The sequence below is a fragment of the Schistocerca piceifrons genome, chromosome X (genome assembly GCF_021461385.2).
Source record: "Schistocerca piceifrons isolate TAMUIC-IGC-003096 chromosome X, iqSchPice1.1, whole genome shotgun sequence".
NCBI lineage: Eukaryota > Metazoa > Arthropoda > Insecta > Orthoptera > Acrididae > Schistocerca > Schistocerca piceifrons.
The window spans coordinates 574,154,382-574,168,802 of record NC_060149.1 but is presented as its reverse complement, the minus strand read 5'-3'; the positions used below and the strand labels follow the sequence as shown (position 1 = coordinate 574,168,802).

Here is a 14,421-nt window from a genome sequence, read left to right as displayed (position 1 = left end):
CCAGAATGACCAAAAATTGACTCGATTCCCTTGTGCTCTGAATGACCCATATGTAAATCTCAGCAAGCTGTAGACAAATGTAGACTCCACAATATAGTTACCAAAGCTGAAGGCGAAACTGCACACCAATCTATAACACATCAGTATCCCAAGAGTGGGTTGACATGTAATATGCACATTAGAAAGAAGGAAAATTTGCTGCATTTACTGAACGTAGACACCTATGGTGTATGCAGATTTCTATACTGGGGAATGCGCACATTGTTCCTAATGTATGACTATAGCTGTGCCCTTCATAAAGCTTTTCCAGTCACAAACAAATTGGCAGTAGGTCCGTTATGCACTACTGACCTCATCATATAGCAGTGGGGAGGGGGGGGGGGGGGGGGGTGGCAAATTAGTTTTTGCCAAATAATTTCAACCATAGGTCATTTTTTTAAACACAAAAGAAAAGAAAAGAAAAGAAAAGAAAAGAAAGGGAAGAGAATTCAAGACTCTCCAACACTCTTGTCAGAGGGCACAAATTCAAAATAATGTAGTGGGGAAACACTAAATTATGTTAACAAGAAGGTTGTTCAAAACTAGGTCTATGTGGTAACCCCCTGTTATTTTACAACTGTTCCAAGATAGTACTGAAACAAGACCTTTTTTTTCCAGGGATAATGTATTAAAGCTACAAGTGTGAAAACTCTTTAAACCTCTTTAAATAAAACAAATGTTATTAACATTCTACATCTTTATTCTTCAAGTCTACATATTTGCAGCCCTCCGCCACTAAAGGGTTCCGAATTGTAGCGTATAACACAGTGGTGGGTAACGTAATTATGTCGGTGTGTGAGAGAACAGCATGTACATTATAGAATATATTGTATATCACCTACTTCTATTGGATGAAGTAACAAATGTAAATGTCTTTTGAGAAGTATATCTTTCAATAAAAAAGGAAAAAAGTGACACAATTGCTTCAGTATCTTGCTAAATAAAAATTCTGTAAGTCATAATGACAGCAAAATACTTGCCTCAGTGTGTACTGTACCATGACCAAAATGATAAAGAGATGGTGTAGTGGATAAGGCACTGGAATGGCATTCTGGTTTAATAGGTTCAAAACTCATTTCAACCCTCCAGATTTATGTTTTACATGGTTTATTTAAATTGCTGATGGAGGATGCCAGCATAGTTCCCTTTAAAAAAGGTATGGTCTCCTTTCTTGTCCTATCCGAGCTTGTGGCCACACTCTTGCCTTGTCCTCAATGGAATGTTGAACCGGGGGGGGGGGGGGGGGGGGGGGGGAGGGGGGGGAGAGAGAGAGAGAGAGAGAGAGAGAGAGAGAGAGAGAGAGAGAGCATGAGCATGTTAACATAAGTATATATTTAACGTTGTTGCTTTAAATGTTTCAGGATGATGATGAGGATGAAAGCAAACTTTGGTTAGAGCTAACAATGGAAAGTGTTATGAGGGCTGTGGATGCTTCACTAACTTCACTCAACATACTTACGTCCCCAAATATGCCAAAGAGGATATATTTAGAAGATGTTATTGACAGGATAGTCTTGTTTACCAAATATCAGTTACAGAATACTATCTATCCATCATTTGATCCTGTTTACAGAGTGGAGGGAAAGGCTAAAGGTAAGTGAAAAGAAATACTACACTATTTAGAAGTACATTTATTCTATGAAGGCAAATTTGGTCCAAAGTCCCTGGATTAATTTTCCGTGGTACTACTTTTATTAAAGAGAAAGGTGACAAGTTCTTTGCCAGGTGCAGAGAAGGCAGTAATATCAATGAAATTTTGTTTTTGTTATGGTGGTAAACCTTGTGCAAAATGTAAGTCACATATAAACTCGATCTGCAGGTTAGTTCTATTCATATGGCATCACAAAATAGCGAGGGAAATAGATAAACTGGAATACTTTGCTATCATAATTTTTTTTTGTGTAGGACACTTTATAGCCTACTGAAATTTAATCTCAGTTCCTGATTATATGTTGGTGTGCAAAACTGAAGGGTGAAAAAAACTTGCGCATGATGTGTCAGTGCCAAGTTACCTAGCTTAATGAAACTTGGGCCATACAAAGGAAGAACAGCTGTAGTATAGGACAGACGGTAACGGAAAGAATTTACAATAAGATGTACAAAAATGACATTTAATTCAAAGACAGTAATAAAACTGAATTCAAGGGGATTTATGTGGTCCCTTCATCCTCAGGGCATGGTTCTGAATTGGGGGAGTCATCACCATGGACAGCAGTGCTTGCTGTGCAATATGTTCCCATACTGGCTCCAAGGTGGATAAGGAGTTCTTGTTTTAGGGCCCTGCATTCCTCCAGCAGTGTGGTTGAAAACTGTAGAATGGTTGGTGGTGCATGATAATGTGCTGCTATACACCTCCCCAATGCAACCCACATGTGCTTGATGCAATTGAACTTAGTGTAATGGGCAGGCCAGTCCATTCACCAAATATCCTCTCATTTCAAGAAGTCCTCCACCTGTGCTGTTCAACATGATATTGCATTGTCATCCATACCAATGGTGTCAGGGCCAAAGACCCCTGGAAAGAAGCACTTCGGAAGGAGTACAGTGTCATAATAATGCTGACCAATGAGCAAACAGTGTCAAATATTTCAAGATCGGTACGCTCCTGGGACTTTATGCCTACCTTCATCATAACACCTGGTCCACAAAAAGTCACATTCCACATTGTTGCTGGATGCATTACATGTTCTCACCTCTTGCCATACAAGGATATGTCCCAACATCAAAATGGATCAAATGGCTCTGAGCACTATGGGACTTAACATCTGAGGTCATCAGTCCCCTAGAACTTAAACCTAACTAACCTAGGGACATCACACACACCCATACCCGAGGCAGGATGCGAACCTGCGACCGTAGCGGTCGCGCAGTTCCAGACTGAAGCGCCTAGAACCGCTCGGCCACTCCGGCCGGCTGTCCCAACATCGTTGAATATGATCATTTTGGTGGTCCAGGTGTTACGGACTGTCCAGCCTGTTCCCCGACTTAGACCTCATTGAGTGTGTGTGGCATGCATTGGGGAGATTTATTGCATCATGGCCACATGCACAAATGACAATCCAGCAGTTGTCAACCATGCTAGTGGAGGAGTGGAATGCTGTACGCAGAACAACTCCTTACCAACCTTGCAGCCAGCATGGGAGCATATTACACAGTATACATTACCCTCTTTGGTGATCTCACACCCTATTAAAAACGATAGCCTGCCGTTTGTAATGTCCAGGGCACCATCACAGGTCATGGCGACTTAAACGTACTTATTGTCCTTGAATAAAAATGTCATTGCATATTTCTTTCAGTTACCTTCTGTACTATACTGCAACAGTTCTATTTATGTATGACCCTAGTTTCATTGAGCTATGTTGCTTGGCAGTGACAAGCCACGTGAAAATTATTTTCGTCCTTGAGTTTTCCACACCAGCATATAAAGGATGTGACAAGTGCTGCTCACAAACTTACTGTGGTTGTAGAGGATGCCTTAAAGCACAAATTCAGGATAGAAACCTACATAGGGAAATGTCATTCCAATGATGTTCAATACTGCTACAATGTGTCATAATTATAGGGCTACACCACACATTCAGCAGCAAACCCGAACTCGTAAGCTGCTGCCTCTACCTCTATTGTACTGAGTCTCTGCAGTGACATCATGACAGTTGTGGATGATTTCTATACCATATGACATCTTGAACTCTTGCTGATCCATTGCCAGACACTCTAGTTTCAATCCCAGAGCATAAAAACTCATATTTGCTGCTGCAGGGATGGCCTTGTGACAGGTGTTAATCACTATATGTTTGACACTATGTAGTGTTGTTGTATGACATTTCTAGATATAGGTCCCCATCCTCAATTTGCTCCTCAAGACACCTACAGCACCTTAAAGATGTTTGTATCATTTTGTAACATGCTGTGTAAGGAGTGTACTCATTCACTTTCAGCAGTCCTTGAATGGGTGGCTGAATTCAAATGTGGCCCTACTACTTCTGAAAATGATGCAGATGAATTGTATCTGAAAACTACAACCACAGCTGAAAACATTGAGAAAGTGTACAAAATAGTATTAAAAGATTCTTGACTTAAGATATGTGAAATAGCAGATGCATCAAGTGTATGAGAAAAATGCAAATTGTAAATTTTTGGTCCATCATTTCATGATAGAAATGAAAGACTGTTAAAGCTGATGATCTTGCATCAAATTTCATCTCCTTTAAATGTTATGATCAGATTTTGATGAGATTCAGTAGGGATTCTTCTTACTGATGACCTTTCAAATGCTAAAACACTAACTGGGAAATACTATGACAGTCTGTTGGGGAAAAAAAAGGGGGAAGGCTTTCTGTATTAGCCTAGATAAAAAATACATTTCACCATGGCTACGAATCTCCTTACTAAGGTGCAATGACAATAAGAAAATTGAGGTATTCAATATGCCAACTGTCACAAAACTTACCCTGTTTGCCAGATTTTGTATTCTTTGACTTCCACCTGGCCCCATATGTAAGGGCCAGCTGGTGTGGCCGAGTGGTTCTAGGCGCTTCAGTCTGGAACCGCGCGACCACTACGGTCACAGGTTCGAATCCTGCTTCAGGCATGGATGTGTGTGATGTCCTTAGGTTAGTTAGGTTTAAGTACATCTAAGTTATAGGGGACTGATGACCTCAGCTGTTAAGTCCCATAGTGCTCAGAGCCATTTGAACCAACCCATATGTAAGGAAATCTCTGATTGGAAGTTCCAGTGAAGTGGTCAAATTGTTGTTTTAATGTTATTGTAACTGTGCATAATGAATTTTAATTTTCAATTAGTCTGTTCTTGCTGCTGCATAAGTGAAATTCATGTTTATGTAATTCTGCTTCTGTTAACTTCATCTTACTGTAGTGCTGTCTGCTATGCTTACACCAACTGTAAGAACAATAATAGTTTGGCAAGACTGTTATCAGTGCTATATCCATACCAAGCCCAGAATAAAGCATATTAATAAAGCCAGCCAAAACAAAAACACACCAAAGATAACCCATAAACTAGGACCATTATGCTGGCTGCAGCCCTGTTCCACTATTGTATATAGACTCAACGCCACCTCACATGATATGTCGTGGTGGCTGGGAACGTGTGTGTTGTTTGCCTTACTGCTCTCAGTGAAAGAACTCTATCCGGTATGCTGCTTGTGGTGAAAGCTGACAAATACTTTCGCCTCTGCATGTTTCTTTATCGTTTTGGCTAAAGATTATCTTTTCCCTGGAGACGGTGTATATGACTGAGACTGTGATGGCTATGTCGTGGAGGATTGGAGACAGTTGATAATGGAAGGTGCCACATACATAAAATTGTTAGATTTCGGGGCGAGAGAGAGAGAGAGAGAGAGAGAGAGAGAGAGAGAGAGAGAGAGAGAGAATGAGGGTTTCTACAGGAACTTTGTCAGTTGTAGCAGGCTGCAGTCTCAAAGTCCAGTTATTGTGGAGAAGCGATAACTTTGTGGGTTGTGTTGTAAAGACAGCAAATGCTACAAGTGTGATGGTCAGATATTTAATACAAGTTGTAGTGAAGAGCAAGGTGTGGTAGGGGCAGTGTTTAATCTATAAGGGACAGTTAAATGAAAACAAGTCAGATGGAAAAAATTTAAGTAAAGTGTTTATTATTTGAAGAGTAATTGCTGTAATGGCTATACAGTTATCCCCTGTGAGACAAAATGGTCAGTACCTTCATAGAAAAATGTCAGTGCTTGCCTACAAAATCTTCATTGTACCCAGGCGTGCACCTCTCCATCCAAAGGAAATCAACAGTCATGAATGTCTTTCTTCAGACTCCAAAAAGGCAGAGAGACAGGGACTGTATGGTGGATGTGTAAGGGCTTCCCAGTGTAACTTCTGCAGCATACTCAAAAATGGGGTGGCAACTGAATTTAAAATACAAACAAAATAAGTTTTGCATCACCTCAGTTCCAAGAGTTCTGGAACATGTACTGAAAATAGGAATGGAGATCAACATAAACATTGTTTCCACCCTTTTTATTGCTCGTGAAAACCACACATTGCATGTTGTACTACCATACAGCAAGACCTTCAGAGGTCGTGGTCCAGATTGTTGTATGCACTGGTACCTCTGATACCCAGTAGCATGTCCTTTTGCATTGACACATGCCTGTATTCGTCGTGCAATGCTACCCACAAGTTCATCAAGACACTGTTGGTCCAGATTGTCCCACTCCTCAACGGTGATTGGGCGTAGATCCCTCAGAGTGGTTGGTGCATCACGTCATCCATAAACAGCCCTTTTCAATCTATGCCAGGCATGTTCGATAGGGTTCATATCTGGAGAACATTGTGACCACTCGAGTCAAGCGATGTCGTTATCCTGAAGGAAGTCATTTTACAAGATATGCATGATAGTGCCATGAATTGTTGTCCATGAAGATGAATGCCTTGCCAATATGCTGCTGATATGGCTGCCCTATCGCCTGGAGGATGGCGTTCACGAATCGTACAGCTGTTACGGCACCTTCCATGACCACCAGTGGTGTACATCGGCACCACATAATACCACCCAAAAACAGCAGGGAACCTCCACCTTGCTACACTCACTGGACAGTGTGTCTAAGGCGTTCAGCCTGACCAGGTTGTCTTCGAACACGTCTCTGACGATTGTCTGGCTGAAGGCATATGCGTCACTCAACAGTGAAGAGAAAGTGATGCCAATCCTGAGTGGTCTATTCGGCATGTTGTTGGGCCCATCTGTACTGCGCTACATGATGTCGTGGTTGCAAGGATGGACCTCGCCATGGACGTTGGGAGTGAAGTTGCGCTTCATGCAGCCTATTCCGCACAGTTTGAGTCATAAAATAATGTCCTGTGGCTGCACAAAAAGCATTATTCGACATGGTGGCATTGCTGTCAGGGTGCCTCAGAGCCATAATCCATAGGTATTGGTAATCCACTGCAGTAGTAGCCATCGTATGGCCAGAGTGAGGCATGTCGTCGACAGTTCCTGTCTCTCTGTATCTCCTCCATGTCCAAACATCACCACTTTGATTCACTCCAAGACACCTGGACACTTCCCTTGTTGAGAGCCTTTCCTGGCACAAAGTAAAAATGCGGACGTGATCGAACTGTGGTATCAACCGTCTGGGCATGGTTGAACTACAGACAACACAAGCCATGTACCTCCTTCCTGGTGGAATGTCAGGAACTGATCGGCTGTCAGACCCCTCCGTCTAATAGGTACTGCTCATGCATGGTTGTTTACATCTTTGGGCAGGTTTAATGACATCTCTGAACTGTCTAAGGGACTGTGTCTTTGTCTGTGATACAATACCCACAGCCAATGTCTGTCTTCAGGAGTTCTGGGACCTGGGGTGATACAGAACTTTCTTTGATGTGTGAATATTAGACATGTCATTTATTTTAGTTATGGTATGTCATGTCATTAATTTTTCTTCTCTAAATATTTTCAGAAATTTATGTTGGCAATGCCAGGAAGAAACGTGCACATGCAAAAGAAGTTCGTGAGAAAAGCATTTTGACCTTATACAACAAACTGAATGAAATTGTGGGACTGCTTGCAGAACTGCTTAATATTCAGGTCCTCACAGATACAGCTGTATTGCATGCATCATCATTGGGTGTGGCACCATTCTTTGTGGAGAATGTCAGTGAGCTTCAGCTCTCGGCTCTGAAGCTAGTGACAACAGTGAGTAATTTTCTTGCCTTTTGCCATACTTCAATGTAAAAGGATGAAAAAGTGATCTGTGTTATTGTAAGTATGATAGCCATATTTTCATCACAGTAGGAGAGACTTAAATGGTGTCTCCTGTTTATGTTACTAGTTTGTGCATATCCTTAAGTGTTTGTAAATGTTGTCTTCTTATTATTAGAGTGTTGGAAACAAGATAAACATATTAAGTGCTCCAGAACCTAGTTATCTCTTTCTCTGTTGCGTGTAATTTGTGATACTTTGCCCCACACTTTATAATTCGTATTAGAGTGTTACTCTTTTCAATGTCGTGCAAAACTGCTTATTTCTTGTATTTTGAATTAAAAGACTGTGATTACTGATAAAGTAGGCTAAACTATAGTAATGGTTTTTATTGTTTTTCGGTAAGAGCTGTACTTTTTAAGAGAATCTTGTATAAAAATTTCTTCTTAAAGAGCTAAGATGGAAGTTCAGCTTTAATTTTTAAAAGTGAGCTTTATTCAGCACTAATTTTTCTAAATGTTTATTTTCAAAAATGTTACAGATTTTTACCAAGTACGAAAAACACCGGAGACTGTTGCTTGATGACATATTGGCATCAATTGCTAGGCTACCAAGCAGTAAACGTAGCTTAAGGACATATCGACTCAATTCAGAGGAACACATACAGATGTTGACTGCTTTAGTTCTGCAACTAATTCAGTGTGTGGTAGTGCTTCCAGAACGTCTCCAGCAACCTGAAAAGAAAGATAAATTCAAAGAGGAAAAGAAAGATGAAAAGAAAGACAAAGAAAAAGAGAAGGAGAAAGACAAGGATCCAAAGGAAAATGAGGAGGAAAACAAGGAGAAAATAGTGAATGTAAGGTTAACTCTGTTGTTAAGGGCTGTAAGTTAAACTGTTTCAAAGTATGTTCAGAATGGGATATGTGTATGAAGCTACAATGGCAAATCTTGTAGTGAAAGCAGTACCTTCTTTACCTTCCCATAGACTTGCCCATGCATAGCATTGTTCAGAACAATCACTTGTTTAGTGGTTAAGGAGGTTGGGTAAGAGGAATTCATTTCTCTTGATTTTCTTTTCTTTTCAAATAACTGTCACATTCTACTCACAAAATATTTTAAAATTTTCACACTTAACCAAGCATTGTAATGAGATTTGTGGGCCAGAATTACTGATGTAACAGAAATTTTAGTTGTGAGGAAAACTTACTTTGCTCATAGTAGTACAATGTTTCAGTCTAGAGAATTTGGTCATGATCAATTGCATGTTTGCAGTTTTGAAATCTAACAGTGTTTCATGTAATAAAATATGGCATACAGTCAAAAAGTGAAGGCCATTTAGTCACAGAAAATATTTTTGGTAACTTTTATTTGTGGTTTCACTGTCATATAAACCTACTTCAGTTTTCCACATAATTTCCCTTTGCTTCTAAGCGCTTTCTGCAATGTCACACTAACTTCTTCTACTTCTCTCCACCAAAGTTTTCTGCCAGGGAATTGAACTAGTTAATAATATTTGTATTTGATGATGAACTAGTTTCAAATAATGAAGTTATGTTGTGTCTCCGAACAGTGTGCGTCTCATTTTGTTGTGCAAGTGGTTCTTTTCACATTCTCACATAAAAATCTGTAAATGATGAGATCAATTATGTTCATTGTGAAATTTTTGACAACTTATGTGCTGAATTTTTCTCTTTCTACCTACACTGTTTAATGTGATTGTTATGGTGAATAGTAATTTCAGTGTAGATATATTTATTTCTAAGAATCTGAAATGTTTGATTCCAGATGGATCGTGATGTTCTCATTGTGAGTAAATATGAAACTGCCATGAGGACTGCAGCAAATTTCCTTACTGTCTTCCTTAACAAATGTGGAAATAAAAGTGAAGAAATTGACTACAGACCATTGTTCGAAAATTTTGTCCAGGATCTGCTTACAACAGTCAACAAACCTGAGTGGCCAGCGACTGAGCTCCTTCTCAGCTTGTTAGGGAAACTACTTGTAAGTGAAGCATAATTTGCATATATCAACAATTAGTTGTTCACATGAATCAAATTACTCCAAATATTTTGAAAATTTTATGCCATGTATTTTCTTTGCATGTGCAGGGAAAGATGCTTTTAAAAGAAATTATTGCAGTGGCACATTGAAATTGCTGAGAGGGAACACACACATTTAAAAAGGGAAGAAAACCTTGAAAATTGCCATTTTAATTTACTCAGAAATACATGGATTTTTTTATCTCTAGTGACTGCCATTTTGAAACATAATGCATTCAAAATTCTACAGAATGCACAATAAGATATGCAGATATTGACATTTGAGTTTTGCAGCATGTTTTAGGGCAAAAGCTTGCTTTCATCTTTTAGTTCAAGCAATCACATTACAAAATATATGTATAAAACTGGATTGTATACTTCTTTTTCTTTTCAAATGGGTCAACTAAGGACAATGTGCTAATTTAAATTCCTTATTCTTTCATGTTTTATTTTCTTCCTGTACTCATTCATCTGTAAACTGTTTTTTATGTCTGTCTTCTGACCACTTCAGACAAGGGTCTTTTTTTTTCACTCTCCTACCTTAGAATCTCCCTAAATTGGTTAAGGTAAATGCTAGGCTGGTTCCTTTAAAAGTGCATGGCTGACTCCCTCCCCTTCATTCCCTAATCCAAACTTGCGATCTGTCTCTAATGACATCAATGTTAACAGGACATTAAATGCTAAATCCTTCTTCCTTTCCCTTGGAATCCTTCCATATTCAATACTTCTTCCTTCAACATTTTTCTGTCAGTTGTTTCTTCAGCTTTTCTGTTACTTTTTGTAAATCCTTCTTTGCTTCTGGGATTCATCTTGTTGTTGACTTCCTATCCCACGAGTATTTGAAGATCTCTTTGGTTAAACTACTCTTTTGCATTCAGTTTAAATGTCCATAAAAATAGTGTCTTCTTTTTCTGATGGTTTCTTATACGTTTCCCGTGTTTTGATAAATGTCGTCTTTACTTCATAATTTATAACCTTCCATAGTTCCTTTCTGAGGCTAATGTAAGAGGCAGTCAAAATATTTCTTTTCAAAGACTATACGCTCCACAGTTGGTATGGCGGCCAGGCAGAATGACCATGAACATTGAGCAATCATCCCACCAATGCATCAGGTTGAATATACCATACCATTTGGTAAAACACTATCCTGCTGCGTGAAGAAGTCCATAACTGCCTTAACTGCCTGCTGCACATCTTCATCTGACAGGAATTGTAGATCCTTCAAGGACCCCCCTTTTTTTTTTTAGGGAGGTGGGGGGGGGGGGGGGGGGCGCGAATGCATGGAGTGAGATCAGTAGTATAGGGCAGGAGCTCAAGTGTCTCCAATTTGAGTTGGCATAACTTCTGCATGAGGCTGGCCTCCCAGTTCGATCAGTGTCTTAAAGAAAAGAATAAAAACACATTTTTCGTATTTAGACAGATTTGGCAATAGCACTACAATAATTCACATTTCCATGTGTACAAATGCCACACTAATCCCTTACCTACATGTCGGTGCTTATATACCTACATTGGAGTCATGCTACATTATGTATACCCTGCAGCAACATCCTCAAATAGAAAGTTTTCTGTCGCCCCTCATATTTTTCTGATTATTTGCTTTTCCATTATTTGTAATTTATCTAAATTACAGTTTAATGTTAGACTTTTGCTTGTTTACAGACATTCTGGCTTCACTACTCTGTTGTAATACCTAATTTTTGCATTTTTAGGTGGATTTTTTTTTTTAATATATAAGTCTTTAGTTCGAGCCCACATAATTTAAGAAACAGATTGCTCATCCTTAACACAAAGGGGGGGGGGGGGGGAGGAGGAACAGGCAACTGCACAGTTTTTTTGTCGGACGGCAGATTTCGCGGGTGACGCTGTAATACTCATGCTCTTTCTTCACTGATGCGTCATCGCCAATGTTTGTTACCATTGAGCAGAAGCCAGCTCAGCCAGAATGCTGCAAGCCAAGTGCATTTGTCCTGTAACCAACAGTAGCGAAGGTCGGCTGTCATTTTCCCGAGCAATGTATCTGAAGAAATTATTCCATTGTGGCAGGGTGATACAGCTACTGGTTTTGAATTATTTCAGAATAAAAACAGTCTTGCTTGTGAAATTATATACTAGCAATAATGCGTTTCACCCTTTTGTGGCATCATCAGGTTGAGTAAAAGTAGCTGGATATGTAACCCACCCATCATGAGCAATAGAAAATGGAAAATGTATGCAACAGTAACTGGATATGTAATCCATCCATCACAGAAAACATATAAAGTGCAAGATGGATCTTGAGCACACGAACTGACAAATATTGTATGCGTGACGGACAGACATTTTGTTGTGTGTGGCTCATGCCACATTCATTTTGTAAGTTGGCCCTATTTTGTACTGCTATGATGGTGTCACCTTGTGTGCTCAAGGTCCATCTTATATTTTGTGCATTTTTTTATGATGGATGGATTATATATCCAGCTACAGTTGCATCCCATTTTCCACTTTATATGGCTTTGTGGTGGATGGGTTACACATCCAGCTACTTTTACACAATCTGATGATGCACAAAAGGGTGAAATGCATAACCGATATTATTTAATTTCACAACCAATAACGTTTTTTTATTCTCAGATAATTTTTCTTGAGTTTTCCATTGATGAATGCAGATTAGTTCCAGTAATTCTACAATTCAATTTTATTTTTACTGTAGGTATACTTCTTCCACTTACAAGCAGAATAAATGAATAAAAATCAATGAAAAGTAACTGCTGTAAACATTTCTTGTGAGCTAGTGGCTGTATTGCAATTAAAGCTTTCTGATGAATTGTTAGATTTATACAGTTATTTAGTTTATACACTCATTGTGCTCCATGGTGTGTGTTTATTCTCTGTTGTGCAGTTCGTTTGCTGTGGTTTGTTGTTGTTGTTGTTGTTGTTTTGGTCTTCAGTCCAAAGACTGGTTTGATGCAGCTCTCCATGCTACTATATCTCGCGCAAGCTTCTTCATCTCCGAATAACTACTGCAACCTACATCTTTCTGAATCTGCTTAGTGTATTCATCTCTTGGTCTCCCTCTATGACTTTTACACTCTATGCTTCCCTCCAGTACTAAACTGGTGATCCCTTGATGCCTCAGAATGTGTCCTACCAACCGATCCCTTCTTCTAATCAAGTTGTGCCACAAATTCTTCTTCTCTCCAGTTCTGTTCAATACCTCCTCATTAGTTATGTGATCTACCCACCTAATCTCCAGCATTCTTCTGTAACATCACATTTAGAAAGCTTCTCCTCTCTTCTTGTGTAAACTATTTATCGTCCAAGTTTCACTTCCATACATGGCTACACTCCATACAAATACTTTCAGAAGAGACTTCCTGACATTTAAACTATACACAATGTTAAGAAATTTCTCTTTTTCAGAAACACTTTCCTTGCCATACCCAGTCTACAAACCCTGTCTCACTGTACCTTCCCAAACACTGCTTCCCTTTTATGTCCCTCAACTCTTACAACTACCATCTGGTGTCTGCACAAGTTGCAAATAGCCCTTCATTCACTGCATTTTACTCCTGGTACCTTCAGAATTCCAAAGAGAGTATTCCAGTTAACACTGTCAAAAGCTTTCTCTAAGTATACAAATGCTAGTAACATAGGTTGCCTTGCCTTAATCTGTTTTCTAAGATAAGTCATAGGGCCAGTATTGCCTCAAGTGTTCCAATATTTCTACAGAATCCAAACTGATCTTGCCCAAGGTCTGCTTCTACCAGTTTTTCCATTTGTCTGTAAAGAATTCGTGTTTGTATTTTTCAGCCGTGACTTATTAAACTGATAGTTCGATAATATTCAAATCTGTCAATACCTGCTTTCTTTGGGATTGGAATTACTATATTCTTCTTGAAGTCTGAGGGTATCTTGCCTGTCTCATAAATCTTGCTCACCAGATGGTAGAGTTTTGTCAGGACTGGCTCTCCCAAGGCCGTCAGTAGTCCTCATGGAATGTTGTCTACTCCCGGGGCCTTGTTTCGACTCAGGTCTTTCAGTGCTCTGCCAAACTCTTCACGCAGTATTGTATCTCCCATTTCATCTTCATCTACATCCTCTTCCATTTCCATAATTTTGTCCTCAAGTACATCGCCCTTGTATAGACCCTCTATATACTCCTTCCACCTTCCTGCTTTCTCTTCTTTGCTTAGAACTGGGTTTCCATCTGAGCTCTTGATATTCATGCAAGTGGTTCTCTTTTCTCCAAAGGTCTCTCTTACTTTCCTGTAGGCAGTATCTATCTTACCCCTAGTGATATATGCCTCTACATCTCTACATTTGTTCTCTAGCCATCCTTGCTTAGCCATTTTGCACTTCTGTCGATCTCATTTTTGAGACGCATATACTCCTTTTCACCTGCTTCATTTACTGCATTTTTATATTTTCTCCTTTCATCAATAATTCAGTATCTCTTCTGTTACTCAGGATTTCTACTACCCCTTGTTCGTGTTTTTTTTATCCTCTGTTGGCTTCAATGTTTCATCTTTCAAAGATACGCATTCTTCTTCTACTGTATTTCTTTCCCCTGTTTATGGGGAAACTAGAAAACCTACAGTTTCATCTCGGCTTCTTTGAATGTAATCAGTTAATTTATTCACACATATTAAATACACATTGACTGATGTA

General features: G+C 39.4%; 1 protein-coding gene across 1 annotated transcript in view; it reads left to right on the top strand.

The window, feature by feature from the left end:
• LOC124721517 (nipped-B-like protein) overlaps positions 1–14,421 on the top strand; it is a 121,049-nt gene that overhangs the window by 31,901 nt on the left and 74,727 nt on the right. The window contains exons 11-14 of the mRNA XM_047246534.1: positions 1,401–1,632; positions 7,491–7,726; positions 8,274–8,588; positions 9,518–9,733. Of these exons, the coding sequence (XP_047102490.1) occupies positions 1,401–1,632; positions 7,491–7,726; positions 8,274–8,588; positions 9,518–9,733 (999 nt within the window). The remainder of the gene's footprint in view (positions 1–1,400; positions 1,633–7,490; positions 7,727–8,273; positions 8,589–9,517; positions 9,734–14,421) is intronic.